The sequence below is a fragment of the Aptenodytes forsteri genome, unplaced genomic scaffold (assembly GCF_000699145.1).
Source record: "Aptenodytes forsteri isolate BGI_AS27 unplaced genomic scaffold, ASM69914v1 Scaffold56, whole genome shotgun sequence".
NCBI classification, from domain to species: Eukaryota; Metazoa; Chordata; class Aves; order Sphenisciformes; family Spheniscidae; genus Aptenodytes; species Aptenodytes forsteri.
Window position 1 is genome coordinate 358,661 of NW_008796213.1, and position 23,654 is coordinate 382,314.

General features: G+C 50.7%; 1 protein-coding gene across 1 annotated transcript in view; it reads left to right on the top strand.

The window, feature by feature from the left end:
* LOC103906478 (sodium- and chloride-dependent GABA transporter 1) overlaps positions 1-22,209 on the top strand; it is a 26,033-nt gene extending 3,824 nt beyond the window's left edge. Inside the window, exons 2-14 of the mRNA XM_009288394.1 lie at positions 2,124-2,255; positions 2,951-3,051; positions 5,627-5,736; positions 6,123-6,255; positions 7,758-7,892; positions 10,087-10,190; positions 10,519-10,643; positions 11,455-11,567; positions 17,037-17,168; positions 17,908-18,010; positions 18,432-18,532; positions 19,319-19,486; positions 22,105-22,209. Of these exons, the coding sequence (XP_009286669.1) occupies positions 2,124-2,255; positions 2,951-3,051; positions 5,627-5,736; positions 6,123-6,255; positions 7,758-7,892; positions 10,087-10,190; positions 10,519-10,643; positions 11,455-11,567; positions 17,037-17,168; positions 17,908-18,010; positions 18,432-18,532; positions 19,319-19,486; positions 22,105-22,209 (1,562 nt within the window). The remainder of the gene's footprint in view (positions 1-2,123; positions 2,256-2,950; positions 3,052-5,626; positions 5,737-6,122; positions 6,256-7,757; positions 7,893-10,086; positions 10,191-10,518; positions 10,644-11,454; positions 11,568-17,036; positions 17,169-17,907; positions 18,011-18,431; positions 18,533-19,318; positions 19,487-22,104) is intronic.
* Positions 22,210-23,654: the final 1,445 nt, after the last annotated feature.

Sequence of the window (23,654 nt, forward strand, 5' to 3'; positions counted from 1 at the left end):
GCGCGCCAGCCGCTGTGTGATCCTTCCCTGCCTCCAAGGGCTGGTGCCCTGAGCAGGCGGGGCAGGACCAGCGCCGTCACCCCTTTGACCCATGGACTTTGGAGACAGGTTTGGACTCTCCCAAGGTCATACACAATTATTTGTAGCAGGCCCAGGAACTGAACCAGGCCTTTCAGCAGCCCATCCAGAGCCAGAGATTAAAGATTACCCCTTTCTCTCTGTGCCAAGGATTTAGGCACAGGCATGCAAATTTTAGGTACAAATTTCCAAACTGATTTCACCTGGGGCTGTACAGCACCCGGGGGTGTTATCTGTGCCTGCTCACAGACCTGACCCTCCAGAGTGGCAGTGTCATTGCCAACAGGCTGCGGTCTGGTTTGTAGCTTTTCCCCTATTCTGGAAGATTTTTGTCAAGCCAGGATAAATGACCTGGGTCCAAATGTTTGTCTGTTTTTTTTCTCAATAGCCTAATAAAATCTTTCACCTACAAACCTTCCTGGCCTTCTGTAGATGAAAAATGCAGGATTGTCAGGGCTGTGGCCAAATTTCATTAGCTGCTTGCACAGAAGCAAGCCAGGCACTGTGACTGCCGATAAGCTCAGTCTCCAAACTCTACAATGAGGCACAATGGTAGCAAGGCAGCATCCGTGTCCTCAGCGCGGGCCCTGGCTTCCCGCAGGGCTCCTGGGGGGCTGGACCTGTCCCAGCCTTGCAGGCTGCGGTGGCTAGCGAGAGTGCAGGGGACGATGCTGAGCGGGCAGCGCTCCTCCCGCAGCAACGCTCAAAGCTGTTTGCTCATCCACGCCAGGCTGCTGATGAAGCTGAGAGCCTGCGCTTCCATGCCAGCTTGCGATTCAGGCTCACGGTCATTGAGCTGCTTGCCCTCAGCGTGTTTTCTCCCCACCACCCACTGCCAGCTCCTCTTGCACGCTGCCTCCTGCGGACTCCCACGCTGGGTGCTGGTGCCTGCCTCTCCCAGCTGGACACAGCTCCCCGCTTGGCAGGCAGACGTCCCCAGCTGGGTGCCCCCTGAGCCTAGGCATCCCTAGCTGTGCCTCGCTGCTTCCCTGCCCTCGGAGAGCAGCTGCTGGAGCCTGGCACTGCCGGGTGCAAGCTGGGCTGCAGCTCTCCAGAGTGGCTTTACTCTCTGGCTCTGTGTTTGCTTTCCTAGTAATATCTGGAGAAGACAACTCAGACTGACAGCTCAGCCCTCCGGCTAGTGCAGAAACCATTGCTGTCCCGGACACGGCCAGCTGCTTCTGAGCAAACTGAGTGTCCTCTCTCTCTCCCCAACCATCATTCTTCTGCCGGAGTTTGTCCTCCTCGGGGATGATGGCATGCTCCAGCACATGCACGAGGAAGCTGGAAAATGAGCTTTGTCGTCCCAAGTCCTAGAAGTCAGGATGACCTGAACATGTACAGCTTTCAAATCACATGGAGAGGCTCTCCTATTGTGTTTGCTCTTCTAATAACGGGGTGCAAGTAATACTCTACTGAATGGCTGCATTACCTCATTTCTAGTGATGAGGTGATTTCCACAGGGTCCATAGAGAGGAATAATTTTTTCACCAGGAATTTTAAGGGTAAAACCTAGAGCAAGGGTGGGGAGATGTATAGGGCTGTTACAAGAGCAAATACCGTCTTAGCCACAGTTTCCTTAAAAGACTGAAACAGCTATAAACAAAGAAGTAGTGGCCCATACCAGAAATTCCTGTGCCCTTTTTGCTCAAGGTGAAGAATTGGGAGCTGCTGCAGGTAAGACAGGAAGTATCAACAAGAACTAGTTACCAGTGTCAGTGTCCAGGCTTTTGGGTTCATTCGACAGGTTGGGCTTAACATTGCCTAAATATCTAACAACTGAGACTGGCATCACATAGCTAGTGATGCCAGTATATACGTTTATATGATACTTATATATCCATAGTGATAGGAACAGAGAAGGGGAAGGCAGTGGTGATCTCAGTGGGAGACCTACTAAACACGCCAACTCCAGTTGCAAACTGTCGCCTCCGAGCAAGTCTGCTTCTCATCACGTGGGTGCTGCGGAGCGAGAAACCACAGCTGGAGGCATTTACTTCTTGGTAAAAGGGGGAGCCGTCTGATAACATTGCTCCTTCTTTCAGGGGCCTTCCTCATCCCCTATTTTCTGACACTGGTGTTTGCTGGAATTCCTCTCTTCCTGCTGGAAACTGCTCTGGGCCAGTATACCTCTGTCGGTGGACTGGGAGTCTGGAAATTAGCACCCATGTTTAAAGGTACTGTACTGTAAGTTTGTGAAGGCGATGGCACATAACTACAGACAAAAACCCTTTAATGGTTTGGGAAGGAAATCAGCAAATCCCTGGGGACTGGGATGGGGTGGCAGGTGGGGGGAGTTTTTTCCCTCTGTCTTTATCAAGCTGTCCTAGACCCTGATGTCCACAGTTACTAACATCACTGTGCTCTGTTCAAGCAGTCTTGCGTGTGACAAGGCACTTTATGAGCAGCAGGGACTGCAGTGGAGGGACTCTGGTTGCAGAAGACCTGTCCCAAGCCTCCCCACATGGGCTCACTTTAATTGCATGGGGAAGCTGTAGATAGGGGACGTGAACCTGTCACTGTGTCTGGAGTAGCAGCATTCTGGAAACCAGTGGTGATTTAGAAATGCCTTGGATGTGGGAAAGAGCAATTCTGCTGGGGAAGTGACCAGATCCTGTTTTCATGCAGCTCTGTCCCTAAAGTACCTGTAGCATACTGAGAGGTAGCACTGTTCACCCAGTGGAAATGGGTGGGTGAGAGATGTGAGGGAACAAGCCTCTCTTGCTGACCAGTTCAGTGTAGCTGTATCAGGTGCTGTGTTGATGAGCTGCTTCGCTCTTTCTGGCTCTGCCACAAAACTTGTTGTGATGTCCGTGAGCGCAGTTGGGCACCGGAGACCTGGATTGATGCTGCTCTCCGCCTTCGTTCGCAGGAGTGGGGCTGGCAGCTGTAGTTCTCTCCTTCTGGCTGAACATCTACTACATTGTCATCATTGCCTGGGCTCTCTACTATCTCTTCAACTCTTTAACCGCGGTGAGTCACAGACATGTCTACAGCATGGCATTGTCTGCGCTATGGGTCCTTACTTCCTGCTTTATGGGGAGAGGTTGTTTATGCCACAAAACAAACTAACTGCTTGTAGTTTGTGCAAAGAGCCTTCGTCAGCACCCTGCTGGACCCTTCCCAAAGAGGTTCATCAGCCCTGGAGGCCGTCGTGTAGTGCTGATGGGTACTGATGCTTGTCCTCTAGAGAGGGTGGTCCTCTGGAGGGGATGGTCCCGTTCCCTCTCTGGGAACTGTTGCCAATTACATCAGTCTTTAAAACCCACTCTGTGTCTCTGTCGTATTTCTAGAGCTGTGTGAATCTAAGAGCTGCACATTTCCACAACTGGTTTTATCACAGCATGTTCTTATTACCCAGGACTTAGTCCTGACCTTAATTAGTCCTCATTTATGCTTCTCTTGATAAATGAAATCCCGGGGATTTTTTCTGCTGGGAAAATGATTCAGAAAGCATTTAGACATCTGCTTGTGACTGTCCCTTAGCATGTACTTTGGCGTTGTGGTTTATAGTGGGTTCCCCTTCCATAGCAGGGTCTTCCGCTGTACAAGGTCAGAATCACTCCCCACATTAACTTCTTGGTAGTTGAATGATTTGTTTCAGCCCAGCAGCTGGGAAAAGCTCCCTTAACTTAACTCCCTGAGCAACTGCAGCCTTAAATACATCAACTCCGTGGTTCAAATGGGATCTTTTTTCATTTAGGTATAACCCTGAAATGCTGTTATGAACATTGTGCGTCCAGTTTCACTTTTTGTTAGATCAAAAAATTCAAGTATCTATCAAGACTTTTGCTAAAATATTCTGTTTGGCATTCCCAGCTGTGTTTCTACCACCAATACCCACTGTAGACTCCTGGATCCAGAATAAAATTGTCAGCTGTGGATGATTAGGTGCACCCTTGGGGGATTCCCAAATGAACAAAAGTCTACCACAAAGGAACCCATCCCCATTCCGCCCTGGGCAGGATGCATCTTAGGATGAGGCTTTGGCACAGCTGGGTGTCACAGACCCGACTGGTGACAGTGCTTGTATCTACACAGGCAGCTCCAGGTGTTCGGCTCAAGGCCTTTTCTTTTATCAGAGATAATTCCAGATTCCCCAAAGGAGCCAAGGTACAAATAAAAAAGCTAGGCTGATGCCTGTCCCCTGTTCCTCCTAAATTTGACTAGGAGTATTTTGACCCTGAACGGGAACCCAGCTTGCCTTCTGCAGTTTCTGTCCTCTGAAATTCAGAGGAGATGGAGCAGCGACAAACCGTCCCCCTGCCTGCCCCTCCTTATAAGAGCTGCACAGCATCTCTGCTGTGCAAACCGCTTGGTTGAAGGGTTGCTGTGTGGTGCTACTTGAGCCATTGCATTTCCTTCAGTGCAATTAGCAAGTCCACAATGAGATCACTGGGTGGGTGCAAACAGCCTGGGTGGCCACTGGGGTGTCCCTACCTGCCCCTTCATAGCCCTTCTGCCAAGCCAGTGTGCACGTTTGGAGGTATCATCTGCTGGAGTGAACTGATTCAGATGGGGGGTGAAGGCAGCACTTAAAGGCACTGATGCCACAAAGCACTTAAAACACAGATAATATTTCTAAAGGGGTCTGTGTTCGTGGATGAATAGGAATGGATACAAACATCTTCTTAAAGCTTTGTTGAGCTGGAGCCTGAGGTCTTATCTGCAGAGGGAAATCATCCAGAATAGCCGTTCTGCATTTATCTACATGCACTGCACTCGGGAAATGAGATTGCTGCCCATGGAGACATGTCTGAGCTGCTTTTGTTGGGCTGCCTCGGCCATGGGACTACACAGCATGGGCGAGTTGCCCTGCATGCTCTCACAGCCCCTGACGCTGAGGTTTCATCGCTTGCAGCACCAGAGCCGATTGTATTAAATCTGGAGCGGTGTGCTGCTGTCACACTGCTACCTACGGTGTAAACATCTCCCAGGAATCCCTTTGTGCTGCTTATAAACAGGGCAGGGGACAGCATGAAATAGCTACTGTGCTTTAAATTTACTCCTGGGCTTATGTTACAGTAGTTTATTCGTGTAGACAAACCATTAGCCCCCATTCTCAATGCCACGTTGCTTTTTAAGTGTTGAAGCTTGGTATTAATGAGATAGATAAGAAACAAATCAGTGTTTATTCTTTGTGTGGTAAATTCCAACCACTTGTTGAGTGAAGCTAGCCAAAAGTTGTAATGATTATAAACACAATATCCCCCGGTAGCTATTTTAATTAGTAGCTATTAATTACCAACAGTTAATTGGAAATGGCTTTCCATCTGGGGAATTGCTAACGTTTTATTAGAGCTACAGCATTGCCCTAATCACGTCGTGATATTGTTTCCTGGAAAATCCATGTCCCAGATTATCATTATTTTGGAAAATCATTTCATGCTTTTGGCTGCAAGGTTCCTGCCCATCCAGAGGAGCTGCCCATCCTCTTTGCAAAAACAAAAAGGGGTTTCAGTTTAAAAGAAGACAAACTTTGCTTCTCGCCACTGCTCTTCGGAGAGGGGACATTAATGATAACCCTGTTGCCCTTGTGCTGACGCAGGACCTGCCGTGGCAGAGCTGCGGGAACGCCTGGAACACGGACCACTGCTTCTCCAACTACTCCCTGGGTGACACCACCAATCTCAGCAGCGCCGTCACCGAGTTCTGGGAGTACGTCCACAACCTGCCTACACCAGGTTTCTCCCCCTCGCCACGGCCGTCATGCCTGCTCGCCAGGGTTGCGGCCATGCCTGCTGGCACCTTTCCTTGGACAGCCTTGGCAGGAGGGGGGTCAGAGCCGGCCATCCGCTGGGGTGGGCATGGGCATGGTGTGCGCTGTGCAGCCACAGGTCAGATGGATAGAGGGGATAACAGCCTCTCCGCCTCTCTTCTCCTTCCTTTATCCCATCACGATGAACCTGAGGTCCCTTTAGGGTTTTGCGGGCACTCATGCTTGTCTGCACCTGGCCCTTCGCCCTCCAGCCACCTCCGGGATCTCCGGTCCCTCTGCCCCCAAGGGTCGGATTTCCCCTTAACGCAACCTCTCCCACCCCTAGGAGGAACATGCACCAGATGTCTGGGGGCCTGGAGGAGCCCGGCACTGTCCGCTGGCCCCTGGCTGGCACACTGGCCCTGGCCTGGCTGCTGGTCTACTTCTCCATCTGGAAGGGCGTGGAGTGGACAGGCAAGGTATGGCGCGAGGACCAGGTGTTTCGGTGCTGTCTCTCATTGCCACGCTTGGGTCTCAGGTGTCGAAATGTCCTCTGGACTCAATTTTGTTTGAGTGCCTATAACTAAGGTTATGATGTTTCAAGGCAGAATCGCGGTAGACGCTATTAAATTTCTCACATTTACCTTTCATGGTTGTAAAAACTGCTACCGTATTTATGGTAATTTTGATCCTAAGCGTAGAGAATAACTCTTCCCTGTAAAGTCATGGGTCTGAGTGCTCAGTATCTCTGGAGGACTTGGGAAGAGATTTTCAGAGATTACTTACATTTCCCACCTCAGGACAGCCCTTTGAGAGAGCGAGGCCTCTTCTGGGCTCCTCCTTTTGAAAATCATGGTGTCTTAAAATGCTGCCGGTGGAAAAAAAACCTCACCACCTCCTTTGAAAATTTTCTTGCTGCCCTTTAGCGATTGGTGGGAGACCTTCAGATCAGAAGCACGTTATTATTCACTGTGTAGCATTTCAGGCTAGCACAGCAGAAAGGTAATTGCTTAGTTTAGTGAAATAGTGATGCTGAGATACTGAGATGTGTTATTTAGAGCACAGTGTGGTGTAGCGGGACAATATTATGAAAGGAATAATCTAGAGGAGAGATCAGAAAGAAGCGCTTCAGGTGTAGGTCACCTAAGCTGTTAACTTCCCTGGTGGCTCTCAAACACGTTTTAGCTACGCAGCAGCAGCAAAGCCCCGGTGATTGCCAGTACGGGCCCTGTGATGAGGGATGGCATGTACCTGCCAGTCCCTGAAACAGTGTTGAAAAGCAAGTGGTGGAGTCAAGACGACTCACGTTGCTTGATGTGTTGGACTAGAGAAACACCAGCTTTAGCTCTGCAAAATAAGGATGTGATGACTTAAAGAGATTACTTCCGTGGACTGAATTTATCCCTGTGCAATTCCCTTGTCTTTGGGCAATTCATCCCGACTTTAGCATGCTACTTTTGTGATTAGAGCGTCCTTGCGTGTCATTGGCAGAGAGAAACCTCAAACAGGCAGAAACATTACTAGCACGGGAACAGGAGACAGAAAACACAAGGAAATGCTGCCAAAAGCAGCAGTGCACCAGGAGCCCGCCCCCCCCCCCCCCCCCCCCCCCCCCCCCCCCCCCCCCCCCCCCCCCCCCCCCCCCCCCCCCCCCCCCCCCCCCCCCCCCCCCCCCCCCCCCCCCCCCCCCCCCCCCCCCCCCCCCCCCCCCCCCCCCCCCCCCCCCCCCCCCCCCCCCCCCCCCCCCCCCCCCCCCCCCCCCCCCCCCCCCCCCCCCCCCCCCCCCCCCCCCCCCCCCCCCCCCCCCCCCCCCCCCCCCCCCCCCCCCCCCCCCCCCCCCCCCCCCCCCCCCCCCCCCCCCCCCCCCCCCCCCCCCCCCCCAGGGACCCAGGGACACACGCTGGACCCAATGCCACTGCGGGCAGGAAAGCTCCTGGGCACTGGCGGGCTGAGGGCTTCTCTCCCATGGTGTCTTTCACAGGTGGTGTATTTCTCGGCCACCTACCCCTACTTCATGCTCTTCATCCTCTTCTTCCGGGGAGTCACGCTGCCGGGAGCCAAGGAGGGGATCCTCTTCTACCTCACGCCTGACTTCAGAAAGCTCTCCGACTCCGAGGTTTGTAGCCTAGTGAGGAAAGCTCTTACCTCCCGGTTGTCTCCGCATTAGTCTTCCTTGGGCACTTCCCTAGAATATTTTAAGTATTAAAAATAAAATGGAGTAGTTCTCAGTTCAAGCAGTCATGACCCTCACAGGCTGAGACCAAGCTGAAGGGCAGGTCCTTTGTGGGTGGAAATCCATGCAGCAGCTCTGCTGTACTCAAGCAGTGTTATCCATGGGGCGGGGGTTTGAGAAATTATCCCAATGAAGGAACCTCCCATACGGGCTGGGAATGCCTCATTTCACTAACTATCCCAGGGCTGGCGGTTTGGCCTTGATCTGGCGGTCCCAGAGAAAGGAGAATGTGGTGGCACTGGCATGGGGGACTCAGAAGCACAACAGTACACATGGCAGCAATTTTTGGGAGTGCTTAAATGACATCTGGTGGCCAGTAACATTGCTTTGGTCCAGGGAAGTATAGGGGGGACCCAGGAGAAGCATGGAGGCTTGCAAAGGCAAAGTTTTTCAGGCAACACAGACTCTGCCTTTTGCAGCAGCGATGCTCCTGTGGCTCCAGAGGTCACCAGTCATGTGTGAGTGGGGACAACTGGACACCCATCATTTCCTGAGGGGTGCAAATGATCCCTCTTGCAGGAAACTCACTGTAACTGTACTGTACTGCCAGCTGCATTGGCTCTAACACTGGAAACAGGGCTCTCAAGATCAGAAGAGTTGTTTAAATACTATGCAATTAAGAAACAAATAGTCTGCCCCTTTTCATGTGCCTTCTAGGGTTTAAACCCTTAAGGCACCAGGACCAGTTTTGCAAGCTGTCCTCTGCAGTTTGCACAAGAAACTCCATGTTGGAAAATCAAAGACATGCTAGCGGAAGAGCAACGGAGGGGGTGAGTACGGGACGTGGGTCTCCGAGGGGAGCAGCACCCCTCAGGGTGCAGCTGTGAGAAAGCAAGCGGACCCACACACAAATTCAGATGGTGTGCGAGTCCTTTCCAGCCTGCACCGGGGCCTGAGGGACACGGTTCAGAAAACGGGATGCACGACCCTTCCTCCATCCCCACCCATCCCTGGAAGCAGCCTTGAGCCATGGGTTTTAGAGGGCTCGGGATGTATGGCTGGTTCTGGGCCAGGCTGCACTCTTGATGCACTTGCCACTTGAGGAAGACGCAGATCCCCTGCTCCTCCTCCTCTTTGGGGAAGCATTGCTCTCTAGCAGGCTCCCTCCTGACACTGCAAGCAGGAGAGGCAAATGCCACATCCCTGCCTCAGTGCCCTGTGTTAAAGTCCCCTGGCAGCCCCGTTCCCATGGGGCGAGGTGCAGAGGCCCTGCTGACCCCACAGAGCTGTGAGACACGCGGTGGCTCCAGGAGGCAGCGTGCTCCGGCCATTGTCTGTGCAAAACAAATGCACAGCATCACCACCCCGCAGGTGAAATGGGGCTGCACCAGCTGTCTCTGTTACTCTTCTCTTCACCTGTACCACCATCTCTGAGCCCTAGCTCGCCCTGGAGATACGTGTTCAGAAAGGCACGGAAAACTCTGTTCTTCAGATGTGTTCAGCCCGGTTGGCAGTAACATGGCTACAGGTTTCAAGGTGGCTCCTGTGACATTTCCAGCCGCTGGCCCAAACATTTCCTTGGAGCTTGGGTCAGCAGTCAGCATCGCAGGTGCCTGTGGCCCTAGTGACAGGGTGTCCACAGGTCCTGACCGCCCCAGTGGACTGGGTGGCCAAGCCCACAGCCCCACGGTCTGCATCCAGCCCCCTCACTAGCCCTGTGCTGAGCTGCTGCAGGAGACACGCCTGCAGCATGGAGTCCCTCCTGCTGCAGACACGTCTCCTGCAGCAGCTCAGCAGCATGGAGTCCCTCCTGCTGCACTCCTCTCCCAGTGCAACCTGGGCAGCAGGTTTGCAAAAGCTGGAGGGAGCGATGGGCAACGTTGTCCAGAGGTTGGTGTTTGTCTCCAGGGTGTGACAGCCTTACCTGGCAAAGCAAAGACACCAAGCTTTGGGCCCCAGCAGCTCCCACACCCTCTCTGATAGACAGGATAAACACTGACGTGTCCGGGTGTCTTATCCATCCCCTCCGTGCTGAGCTATTGCTCAAAGGAGGGAGGGCGGCCATGCTCAGAGAGCTGGACCCGCTGAGCTGGCAGTGCAGAGGAAGACAGACTCAAAACCAGCTGCTTCTCCACAGGTCTGGATGGACGCAGCCACACAGATCTTCTTCTCTTACGGGCTGGGGCTGGGGTCCCTGATCGCACTGGGGAGCTACAACACTTTCCACAACAATGTCTACAGGTCTGTTGGGTTTTTTCCAGCCTCCTGCATGGCGGGGAGTGCTCACGGGTGAGGGAGGGGGTCACGGTGAGTCTGGATCTCCTGATCTCCGATCTGAGCCTGATCTCCGATGTCCCCTTGCTGGCAACATGCAGCCTAGGGGGCATGCTGTGATCGTCATAGCGGGGCTCCCCCGCCTGCAGCACACTTAACGAGTCACCCACGCTACCTCTCCAAGGCACAGGAACTGCTCTCAGCAGGGCTTGGGCTTTTGTTTATCCCACCCTTCACTCCTGTCCTCTTGGTAGGGACCTGCAGGTGGTTTCTTTTCTTTCTTTCTCTCTTCCAGAGACTCCATTATTGTCTGCTGTATAAACTCCACCACAAGCATATTTGCCGGATTTGTTATTTTCTCTATTGTTGGCTTCATGTCGCACATCACGAAGAAGTCGATCTCAGAGCTGGCCTCCTCAGGTAAGCAGAAACCCAGGTTCAAATGCAACAGCAACCTTTGAGAGCAATTTGTCAGTGAGCATGGGATGATCCCAGGCCTTTCCTGACCGGGACCCAAGTGTGCAACCCTTTTTGCACACCCTCCCACCAAGATGGGTCTCAGGCACCTGTGGCCGATATTTATCACACTCTGGCTGCAAGGGGCATCTCCACCTTCTTTCAATGCTCACCTTATTTTAGTGCTGAAGTTTTATGTGCTTTTGCTGCAGTGAAATATTTAGGCCATTTGCTTTCTGAAACCTTCCTTTGGAGAATAGATGCATGATCAAAATTTGGAGTCCCTTTTCCATGCAAAATTTTGGAATTGTAATCTCAGAATAATTTTTTAACCAAGATGGGACTGTGTCTTTTTGCACAAAGACATATTTTGAAATTGCTGTCTTCCCAGAGAAAGCTTTTATCTCAAGAAACAGAATTTTGTGATGGGGAAAAAAAAACATAAGGAAAGCTATAACCAGCTCTGAATATCAGTTTATTTTTCTAGCAAAGTGCTCCAGCTCCATTTGGTAGCAGTAATTTGATGACTTTCTTGCTTGCAGGAAGAGAAAAGGCAAAGCATTTCTCCAGTCATTCCTGCCTCCCCATCCTACCCCTGTGCACCTCACCAGGTTGGAGTGTCATGGGCGAGGGCGCAGGTTTTTCTAGCTCTTATACTAAATACCTGCAATTCTTGACTGTGATCGTTGTCTCTCTGTTCAACTGTGGCCCTTAGCTCGGACTTCCCATCAAATGCTTTATAAACATGGGCTCATCCCTCTTTTCATTACCGCAGGCCCTGGACTGGCTTTCCTCGCCTACCCGCAGGTTGTCACAGAGCTGCCCCTGTCCCCGCTCTGGTCGATCCTCTTCTTCTCCATGCTGATGATGTTGGGTCTGGATAGTCAGGTGAGACAACCCAGGGACAAAGTGGGGTAAGATATGAAGATATATTTAGATACGATGGCGGTGTCCCCTTTTGCACCTTGGGACAGTGCTGAGCAGGGTTTTTTCTTACTCTTCATGGTGAGATGCAGCTGCATGAAACAAAACCTCCCGTGTGGTCATCACCTCTGCGCTCTTCCCTAACATAGGCATATACTGCAAGTGTGGTGGTATCTGACCACTACCCAATGCACCAGTCCTTGTCCTGCTGCCAATTAAAAATAAGAGTAATGACCAGCTTCCAGCAGCCCAGCAGAACCAGTCAGCCTTACAAGACAATCACCACTTCCCTGTAGGAGGAGAGGATCTTTGGAAAGCTTTTCTCCGTTCAGATCAATTTTTGGCCCTAGTGAAGTGCCGGTGCTGCTGCATGGGCACAGCATGTCCCCATCTTGTTGGGCGACCCTGGCAGCTGAGCTCACAGGCTCTGAGTAGAGCTAGCAGGAAACTATCCCTGCCAAAATACTTTGGGGCAAGGGAAAAAGGAAAAAGATTTCTTTCAAGTAATAACTGCTTTGTTCTTGTAAAACATGATTCCCCCCACCCCCAAAATAGGTATGTGAAATAAGAGAAATCAGTATTAACTGCTTCATTTCGTGTCTGCATGATAATAGTTTGTGGTCATCGCAGCTCTCTTGGTTTTTTGTGAGAAGCTCAGTTTGGATGCTTTGGATTTCCTTACTGTGTCACCTTGACCAAAATGCATTTCCTGTGAGGCAAGAAAATGTCATTACTTTGGCTTACTTTCATAGGTTAGGGTAGAAAGTCTCCATCTTCTCTACTTCCAGGAGCTTGGAGGAGCATCTCTGCACAAGGTACCAGTCTCCAGCCAGACCCAGTGCTCTGGCGCAGTATCGACAGGTTGTGCTGAGAAAAGCAGCGAAGCAGCGTTTGAATTAGGGCTCTCCCGTGGTGTGAGGATGGTGGCTTGATGCAGCGTTTCGGCATTGTTGTTGATAACAAAATTGGCCCTGGGCAGACCTGAAGCACCCTGGCCTGGTTCGTAGGTGAGCAGGGGTAGATCCTGGCAGAAGAAGGAGCCATGCCTTGGGAAAGACTGGTGCCTGGGTGCCCTGAGTGCTTTGCCATCAGAGAAGTCTTACAAGATATTTGAAGGGGAAGCAGCTGTATGTAGCAAAAGGTCTCTACCCTGCCCCCCTCAGAGCCTTCACAAAACAAAAAAAAAATCATGGTCTCTGTGTTTTTACAAGCGGTGATACTTTTTTTGTGATAATTCAGCATAAAAGTAGCTACCCAGTTAAGCAGTGAATTGCAGCGTGCCTCCCTTTTGAGTGCATCAAAATCAAAGGCTCCTTCAAAAGCCTGTGCTTGGTCTGTCACATCCTCCCCTGTGCCCACGTGCTCTTTCCTTGCAGTGTAAACTACCAGTACAAAATGGATGCTCTCTTGGATTACAGGTAGCGTTCATAAACCCAAGTCTAGTTCATAATCAGTCTCAGATCTATTCTGAAACGTCACACTTGGTTTCCAGGAAAACCTAATCAACCAAATCTGGTTTTCAATTATGGCACAGTCCTACAAACACATCATAAAGCTCATGTCTGCATTAGCACAGACATTATTTGGCAAATAATTTCAAATATGACTAAATGTTCCAAAAGAAGCTACATTTACAGAAAAAAAATTTATTGTCCATGGCTTGTTCACTCAGTGCTGGTAAATAGTTCAAGACATGACAATAAGCCCTCTAAGCACTGTGTGGAATTTATTTGCTGCACTTGCTTCTGAAATACCACTTGAAATTCTCCAAGTCCCTTCTGACAGTTAGTCTCGGAGGGCGGGCAGTCCGTGGGGGGCTATCATTGCCTGGAGGGCGAGGAGAGAAGGGGCGGGGAACGAAGCATCAAGAGAAAAACAAGCTTTTAAAAAAGCACAAATAAATACATGTGAAGAAGCTTTCTGTCCATTAACAGCATGGCAGCTTATGCGTATGAAATAAATAACACAGGCTGCAACAATAGCTGCAATTGCACATGCATTTTGAAGCGTTGAGTTAAAAAAAAAAAAAAAGAAGAGACAGTTTTGCTATGTGCTGATTAAATATCGTTTGTGGTATTTGCAGATGGGGAGCAGCCATTTTTCATTTGGGTCAGCAGCTCGTCCATGAGGCACGGCAGGGCCAGAGGGCACTTCTTGCACCCTGCACCCCTTGGGCTGCTGGGCTGGGGCTGCCCCTTGTCACCAGGTGGCCATGGGGCCGTAGGCACAGCAGAGATGCTCGGGAGCCTGGCTAGCAAAGGAAGGTAGGGCTGAGATCCGCATTTGCAATGCAGCAACAAGCCCCAACCCCTTAACGATGGTGGGAGTGGGTCCACCCATGTCCATTAGCTTTGATGGTGAGTCTACTGCAGATGCAGCGCAGCTACATCTGCCTCTTTCCACCAGGGTGCTCATCTCGTCTGCAGTTACTTGAAGGGGATGAATGACCTATATTGATAGACACACGCCTCCCTCCTGTGCGCCCACTTGCTGCTCGTGTGCCTTGGTGTTCACTCTGCCTCTGATCCATCCGGGCTTTAGCTCTCTTGTGTCTAGACCCTCTTGCATAAGATGCTAATGCTTTCTTTTAACCTACCAGTTTCCAGGTCAGGCGTTTTCTCCCCAGGGAAGCTAGCAAGCCTTGTGACTGCAAGCCTGCGTCTGTCCCATGTGAGGCTGCCTCTCACAGGTTATTCATGAGGAATTCCAGCTGCGAGCAGTCAGACACACTCTCGCGGCTTTCTGCTGCACGTCTGGCCTCTGTGGTCGAACCCCCTGCAGGCCCATGGGTCCCGGTCAGGGTGCTCTGCGTGGCCAAGGAGGGGACAGCAAGCTCCTGGCACTGGGAGAGGATGGGAGACAGACTTTCATTCAGATCGAGGTGCCACCTATATTGACTCCCAAGCCCAGACTGTCAGACCCAGTAGCTTGTGTAATGATTAAGCCCCTGAAGGGGAAAAAAAGCAAAAGAGAAAAGTGAATGGAAATAAAATCTTTAGGAGAGAAAAAATATCATGGAGTGAGGCATGAGGAACAGAATATGTGCTAAAAATTGTGGCTGGAGACGGTGAGAAAAATGAAACTTTTTGGAAAGCAGACTGAAGTGTGCATGTGGCAGGGTGTGTGTGTGGGGGGGGGGTGCACGCGCGTGTGTGTCCACCCGCACACATAAGTGCGCACACAGGGCAAGGGTGAGACCAGGAGGCATGACAATGACCAGATCCTCATCACTCCTGAAAGCAGCATGCTTTCACTCATGTGCCTACTTATCTCGTGTGAGCATCTAAGGTTGAGTTTGCAGGCTGGCACATGTGGACCCCAGGACAGCCAGGGAGCCGCAGTCCCTAGGGTCGGAAAGAGCCTCCTCCAGGCTGCATCACCTCTGAAGCCTGAGGCTAGCATGAGGCAGTTTTCAGTAAATGATATGAAGGCCATTGCCTGTTTTATGGCTAGAAAAAGCAATGTACCATCATTTGGTTCCCCACCTCATCCATTACACACCAGCTTACTTTTGATAGGAGGCAAAGAGATTTCAACTCACTTTGTAGCCCTGTTCCCCATCACCCGTCTCCCTATCTTTCCCTCTGTGCTTTCCCTGACTATGATCCCTCTTCCTGCACCAAAGGCCTGTCAGTTTTGCTCCCTCCTGTTATCTGAGGCATCTTTTTCTTCGTTTCTTCTCCGCTGGACACCCCTCACATCCACCCTCTGCCCCTGACCACCCCTGGCCCCCCTCTGAACCCTTTTCTCTCTCTGTCTTGCCTGGTGCCGGACTGCCCGGCCCTGCCCATGGCTCCAGCAGCGCCTGGCCATGCATCCACGTGGCAGAGAATAGCTTTCAACAGTGTTTTTTTGGTCATGCCGGCACTGTGGTGCCAGCTCAGTCTTGGCTCTTCCAGACAACGTGCCGGGTGGGATGGGGTGAAGAGCTCACTGTCAGAGTATAAAGGCAGCTTAACCCATGCCCGAATGGCAAAATATGCTTTAATAGCACTTGTGTCCAACATAAAAGGCTTAGCTTATTAAAAATTCGAGTTGAAGTAGTTGAGCTTTGATGCTGTGGGAATACGGGCTTTCCGCACTGCACTGTGCAGATATAAAACCCTGGGCAGAAACATCGCCCTTTGCCTCGCTCTGTCCCACATGGAAGCCAGCCCCAGCAGCCAGCGGCGTGCAAGCTCTTCCATTGTCCCTGCCCAGCTATGGGCACAGCTCAGACTCCCCATTTTTCTTCTCCCCGCTTTTCTTCCATATGCCTTTCCAGCCCTCTGCTGCTCTTTTTAGTCTGTGTACCTCTACCTCCATCTCCACTCTAGGTTTTTTTCCTTCCTATCTCTCTATTCAAAGCTGAATCTAAAAATGCCAGCACTTTCTACAGCGCTCTCCCAGGGACAGGGAGGTCCCTGACATCCAAGAGCAATGAAACGTCTTTCATTTTCATTGCACTGGCTTGTACATTTACTGAGGGTGACCAGCAAAGCTAGGAGCTTGCTGCCCTCATAAAATTCCCAGGATTTTTGCTAGAGGCGTGATGTGCTCTCTGAGAGCTCTATGTTACCCGTGGTTTCTGGGAGTGAGATATAAAAATGAATCTCACAATTTATCAAGAAATATGAGGGAAGGATGCACTTCACATATATACAGTCAAACTGTCTTCATGCCATAGGGCAAAACTAGTAGGAAAACTGATTTGAAGGTAATGCTTATGGGGACTTCTTTATGTGTTATGGTGCAGACAGCATTAATATACTGTGCCTGGTATAGCACTGCACAAGCCATCCAGGTGTTTTCAGCTCTAGAAAGACCATGTGCTGTGAGGATGGGCTTTTAATGTGCTACATGCACTTAATGTAGCGTGCTTGGAAAAGTGAAATAAAGTCAAGGACTGGGTAGTCAGAGACGTTGTTATTATGCACATGCACGTGAGACTGGGCGGTGGGTAATGCAGCTCCTTAATGACTGTTTTAGATCATTGAACAGCACAAGCGCTGTTGCAAGAGGCTGAGAAGAGCACACATGGGAAAGGAAGAGCAAGCAAGGTCCTGCATGTGTCCCAGCAGCAGACAGACGCATTGCTGTGACAGAGAGCCTGGCAGCGTGGGGGAGCAGGGCAGTGGCAGGGAGACCCTGGAGAGTTTGGGGCGGGGGGGGAAAGAGGAGGTTTTCCATGGGAGGCAGAAAGCAGAGATCTATCTCAGCTAATTTTAGGTATTTAACCCTGGTGCTTTTAGCTCCCTCTATATTCAGTGGAAGGAGAGAGGCATTTTCAGAAGATGGTTTGGACCAACTTTGTGCAGAGGTGCCTCCTTTTCTAGTGTCTGCAGAGAGTGTTTAAAACAATGAGGCTCTCAACATTGGAGTTAAATGTAGGAGGTGATGATGTCAGGCTAAGATACTTTATATATATGTCTTTGGTGTATACCTTTCCCGTAGTTCTGCACCGTGGAAGGGTTCATTACAGCCCTGATGGATGAGTATCCTCATCTCCTGAGAGCCAGGAAGAAGGTCTTCATTGCACTAGTCTGTTTCATCTCTTATCTCATCGGATTCTCCAACATCACCCAGGTACAGATAGCCATGCTTGTATCTCCATTCATGGCACCTTGCTAGTCACTTTGGCATAGCACAGCAGCACTGAAAGCTTTGGGAGAAGTGACAGCATCCCTAGGAGCCATCCTAATGCTGGATAAATGGGCTTGCTCATCACTGCTACATCTCAAGTGACTTAGGATGCCTCCATAAGTTTTACCACCATCCTGTTGTCAGTCTGCCTTGGTTTCTTGCTAATGCAATAAGGGCTCAAGCCAACAGAGCCCAAGCTGAGGGAACGCTTGGTGCAAAGGGTTAAGATAACATAAAGAAGACCAGTCTGTTGGGGCCCTGAACCTCTGGGGCTGAAGCCAAGGTTCACGTGTGTGGAGGTTAGGGCTGAGCGGTCTGGACACTGTTTGTGGAACACTGTAGGTTCATGAGGAGGCAAGGCAGCAAAACTCCTGGGAGGGGCAGAGCAGACTAAATTAAGTGACTCTGTCTAAAACAGAGAGAAGTAAGAAATCCTAGTGAATCTGTGCTTTTCTCCTCACCCTTGGCCATGCCTGAAGAGGCTGGCTAATTGTCTGCAAGAGCACATCAGCTTTGCTGCTGGGAACCAGACTCCAGTAGAAACATCACAATGCCGGCTCTACTGACCAAGGAGATTAATATTAAAGCCAGCAGACGCAAATAGTAGCAATCCAAGCAGCCAGCTGATATTGTCGACCATATTCTATAACTAAACTCCTTGGCCCTGGTTTTGTCTCCTCAGGGTGGCATTTATGTCTTCAAGCTCTTTGATTACTACTCAGCCAGTGGCATGTGTCTTCTTTTTCTTGTCTTCTTTGAGACCATCTCAATTTCTTGGTGTTATGGTAAGCACAAAAGATCTTGTTCCTTTGTTTTCTCCATGGGCATGGTGAGTTATTTCAGAAGCCTCCCACAGTGAAGCCAATGAAAATTTTGCAACTGAAAATAACTTAGGCTGATAACTCCAGAAAATCAGGAGCAGAAGGCTGTCATCTCACTTCTCCAGGCCACCACAAAGACCTCTGCACAAACTGGCAGACGCCTAGGGTCCTGTCCTCTGGTCCTTCAAGAGGACACCAGGAACATGGAAGCTGCTAGCAGGAATTTGCTTTTGTGTCCCTGTACCCCATCCCATCCAAATAATGCTTCTCATGCCACAGCATTGTCACCCTCTTGCTGTGGCTGTCCTGTGCTGTGTCATGAGAAGAGCTGATGACCATGGTGCTGAGATGGAATGTTTTTTGCAACGCTCATTTCTTCTTGTAGGCGTGAACAGGTTTTACAGGAACATCGAAGAAATGATTGGCTACAAACCTTGCATCTGGTGGAAGATCTGCTGGGTCCTCTTCACTCCTCTTGTCTGCCTGGTAAGACCTGGGGCATCCTATCTGCAGGAGTGGATCCAGAAGGGCCTCTTAGTTTGGATGGGCTGTAGGGGAAACATTATGTTCTCGACCCAATATAGGTCTGGTGTAAGGTGGTCCTAGGCAGACTTGAGATGGGTAAAGTAATACAGAAGCATCTTTCACTCTGCCCGCTGGAAATCACCCGTAACAAAAGCTCTAGATGATTGTTTTAATCTAAACAAGGCCATCAGTTCTTCATTCTTCTTTCTGAGATGCCAAGAGCTAAGCAAATAATGTACTTTTTAAAAAGCTATTATTGGTTCTGGGGAAGGCTCTCAGCTACTCCAGCTCCAGCCTCAGCCCCTGATAGGCTTGTCAGAGCAAAAGCCATCAGCAAATGCAGTATAACTGACTGTGGAGCAATTTTGCCTTCGCTGGTTCCTGCGCTTCCAGCAGGAGTAGTACAGGGAATGATGAGAGAAGGCCAATGACAGAAAGATGAAGGCTCCTGAGGCCAGCTGTGAGGATGTTGTTAACTTGCTTAGGAGCTGATGTAGGGGCACTGCTTGTCTGAGTAGTCTAGTGAAGAAGGAAATCAGGGGTATTCCAGTTCCAGCTTTTTACATGCAATAATAAGAAATAATATGAAATTACCACTTGGAGGGCTGAGAGCATCTAGACTAGTTTAAGGAGCTGTTGGGTTGCTGTAAGACTGTTGGGAGCTAAGAGGATAGTGAAGGAAAGAATGGATGGATGGACACTGATTTTGCATGTCTTCACCTGTGATGGCTGGTGCTCCTTTCCCAGGGCGTGTTCTTCTTCAGCGTGGTGGAAATGACCCCTCTGACGCTGGGAAAATACGTCTATCCCGCGTGGGGACAAGGCATTGGTTGGCTTATGGCTCTGTCCTCCATGGTACTGATTCCAGGATACATGCTGTACAGTTTCTTCACCTCAACAGGGACTCTCCGGCAGGTATGAACAGCTTCACCACTCCACAGCCCCCCACTGAACTAAGCCTAGGAAGAACCAGGCAGACTCTGCTCTGACAAAGTTGTCAGAGTACTTCAGGTTGGTGCTGCAGGAGCTCTGCACACCCTCTTCTCCAGGAGGGCTCAAATCAGCCCCAGCACACAGAACAGCCTCCGGTGACACAGGCTCACTGGAGAGGACTTACCAGCACAACTGAGCACTAACATGTCTAAGTGGCTGGGAGTACTGCCGGCCAGCACGTGGCTGGCTGCGTCTGGCCAAGTGGGTAGACCTTCAGGCAGTCTCTCCCTAGGTCAGTCCATTGTCCCTTATTGAGCTTTGTGTTGTCACCATCACAAAAAGGGAGCCCTCTTTCCCTGAATATCTCTTTGGTGCAGGGGACTGGAGCCCTGGAAGAGACAGGGAAGAAATCTTTGAGGTTTCTTAACCCAGAGAAATCCCAATTCCCAGCGGTCCCTGGCTATGAGCATGGTTACCTGGCATGTCTCAGCAGAGATCAGCATCCTCCAAGCATGAAGCCTGAAATATCTCAGGGCTAGGACCCACTAGTGACAAAAATGCACAGCAGTAGTTTGTCATGTGCTTTATAAAGGGCACTCAGTGAATGAGGGGTTAAGAAGCAATGCAGACTTTTATGCAGGACCCATAATACCCACAACTCTGATCTTGTTTAAAACATTTTTTTTAAGTAATTTGAGCAGAGTTTTATGTAGCAGTGAATCATGAGTCTCTGTATGTCATACCTAGTAATTACCGTTAAGATTTTATTTACGGTGTTGACATTCAGTCGAGAGCACTGTGCACAAAGTCCCTGGCTCGATGCTGTCTGCTGCAAGCTACAGGTGTAAGAAGTCACCGCAGGGGTGCTGATTTATGGCTTGCCCAGCCCTGCTGCAACAGCCACCAGACGCCATCTAAATCCCATGAGTTTACTTCATGGATACTGTATTTTGAATAATGTTTAATTCACAAATGTTTTGGCTGGAATTGCCAGACTGAGGTCAGCTTCAGGCTCTCTACCTCTGAGGTCAAGTTGCAGGTGAATTTGACTTTCTTTCCTCCCAGCTCTCCATTTGGATGGGCTCTGGTGGGGGAACTGGGTGGGTTTGGTGTCTCAGATCTGCTTTCAGATTCTGGTCTCTCATCTGAGGTCGAGTTTAGGTTCTTGGCATTTTGTGTTGAAGGCCAGGGGCAATTCCAATAGTAGGTCCTTTCTCAGATGTTTCGAGGGCTCCTTATCCCCTCATAATATGAGCTGGTAAAAGAGGGAAAAGGGAAGACTGCAAATACAGGTATGGGTTCAACCCTTTGCTTAGGCTCAATCCTGTTTCCACTAGGGATGGTGAAAGCATGTCCTGGCATCGGAGGGCAGCTCATGAGCATGTTTCCACCCATCCCCGCAGCACCTCATGCAAACCAGCAGTGCCAGTCAGCAGCGTGAGTGGCTGGTGTGCACCCTCTCTCTCTCTAACAGCACCCACACATATCAGGAGACCCAGACCCCCTCCCCACTGTTCATAGACCCAGGAGTGAGCAGCAGATAGCAGCAGGAAGAAAGTAGGCTTCTGTGTGTGTAGGTATCAGAGAGACAGAGAGAATTTTTTGCCTCTTATATGCACAGATCCTGGATTAGTTTGTAATAGAGCTGGAGGAAAATTAGATGCCAATGCTGAATAAAGTGGTTTTGACAGACAGGAAAGATTACAAGTCATTTTGATCCTACTGAGCACGAATGTGAGGGTGAAAAAAAGACCATGAATGGCAGAAGCAGCTCAGTGAACGTTTCAGGGACTTCACCCAGCAACAGCCACTTCAGTGGTATCGGAGAGTAGGAGCTTGTTTCCCTTTGCTGGAAAGAGCTTCTTCCTGACTTAGTGATGTCTATTCAGGTCAGGCTCAATCTTCCTCTGCCTTTTCTTCTGCAACTTACAACATTAGTCCCTCCCTGACAGGCAAAAGTGATTCATTCTTCTTCATCACTCCTGATGATCAGTCCACACGCCTCCAGTAATGACTTGCCCCTCCATATTTTCCCGGGTTCTTGCTTCACTTTACTCGGCTCTGCAATTTTCATTTGATCAGCTTAGGGTGACAGGAATTGCTGCTGGTGCAAAGGTTTGTGCAGGTGGACTGGTCTGATCTGCATCAGCGGCACAAACCATAACCTTGTCAGCCTGCTGTAGCTAGTTAGTAATGCTTTATAATCAACCCTAGTTGAAAAATTATGGAAACTGGGAAAACAGGTGTGCTCTGAAGCCTGTGACATTGCAGCTCTTGGTCCTACTTGCAGCTGGTATTGCCTGGTAACAGTTTTCCTGTGTTATAAGGGTGATCCCTGTATTTCATATAAGAGGAGGAGCTGCTGTGCTGTGTGCGGCACCAAAGCAAAGGTGATTTGCAGAGGCTTTCAGTGGATGGCTGAATGGTGCTGGAGGAGCAACTCCTGCCGCATGCACTGTCCCCTCGCCCTGTAACTAGGGCCACCTCTGAAGCTTGGGGTGAGGGGTCCCAATCCTCAGCTGCTGCCATGCCCTGCCTGCCCCACCGCTGCTGCCCCCAGCCCCCTGGCTGACATGCTCTCTCCCTTCATTCCCGGGCAGCGCTTGCAGCAGATGACACAGCCCAAGCCAGAGGTGCACGCGCAGAACAATGGCCTCCAGCCGAAGACATCCTTGAATGGGAGGGTCTCGGATGCCACCGTCTAGGAGGAGAGCCTGGACCTCCTCGCCCTGCCCTGTAGCTGCTCGCGCCACGTTGTCCCTCGAGCTCCTCCGGCACAGCTCGCTGTCCCCGGCTCCGTGGTGGCTTTCGCTTGTGGAAGAGAGGACCTGGCGGAGGAACCCTCTCGCATCTCTTCCTCCCAGCCCAGCTTACCAAGGCCCTGCACGAGCTGCCACCAGGGTGTTGTGGGGTGACCGTCTTCATCCTGCAACATCCTGGTCCAGGCTCTCAGGGAGGAGTGGCCGGTGCCCAGGTCTTCCTCCTCTTGACAAGAGGTGATGTTTCCAGAGAACTTAGACTGATCGCTGACCACTTCTCTGTTCTTCTTCTTGCCTTTCCACGTGAATCTCCGCAGAGCGTCCCATAGCACACAGCTGTGCTGTCACCCCAGAGAGCCAGATGACACCAGGTTCAATCCCAGACCGTTGTCGACTGATCTAGCATAAACCAACACTAGCAAATGCATAACTGGAGGGGATGTGGCAGAACAAGGGATTCCAGTGAGGAGTCCACCATGCTGGCAGCTGTAGGACATCACCCCAAAACTGGAAAAGGGCATCAGGACAGTGTGTGCTGCTCACAGGTGCCGTGTTTCAGCCATGCACAGTCTCCAGCCATTATCACCGCATCCATCAGGGCTGGCACTGTGAGCCAGAGCCGAGCAGAATAGGCAGCCTTTTTCTTCTGGAGCATCCTACCCTCTGCAGCTGTGTGCAGTAGCCACTCCCTGACCCTAAAATGCATTTAAGAGGGTAAGTGTAGGGAGCTGTCCCAGTCTCCCACACTGACCACGCTCTGCTGCAATCAGCTTTGTGCGAAGGCAAGAGGTCTGCTGTGTGACGGGGAGACTTTCCAGCATGGTGCAAATCTCCCCCCCAGGTGGAACAGGGCAGTTCCTGCCAAATACCCTTCGTGGCTGTGTCCCCGGGTGGGAAGCAGTAAGATGCAGCATAGTGCCCACAGGTGGTTTAGCTTATACCTTTTTCGGGAAGCAGCAACACCTAAATCCCAGCCAGCGGAAGGCTAGGAGCTCCTGGGGGAGCTGGTAGGACGTAGCCACCATGCTTAAACCGACCTCTGTGAACCAGTGCTGATTTCCCTTGGGAAGTGTCTGTACAGCCAGCTGCTGGTGCTGGCACATCCCGACTCCCAGCACACACAGCATGGGGGGCCGTAAGCTGTTGTAGATGATGCTGGAGGAGTGTATAACACCTCGGAGAAAGCTGGGAAGTGTTTCAGAGCAGTCCTAAAGCAGCAGCATATTTCTGGTTTATAAAGCCTTGAGAAAGGAGGTGGCTCATCATAGCACCATATGCAGGTGTGACAGTGATGCTCCCATTTGTGACAGCCTCCCAATGACCCCACGTGGAGATACCCATGCACTCAGAGCATTTGATGAGCACCCGTCATACGTGTGCACACACGGCGT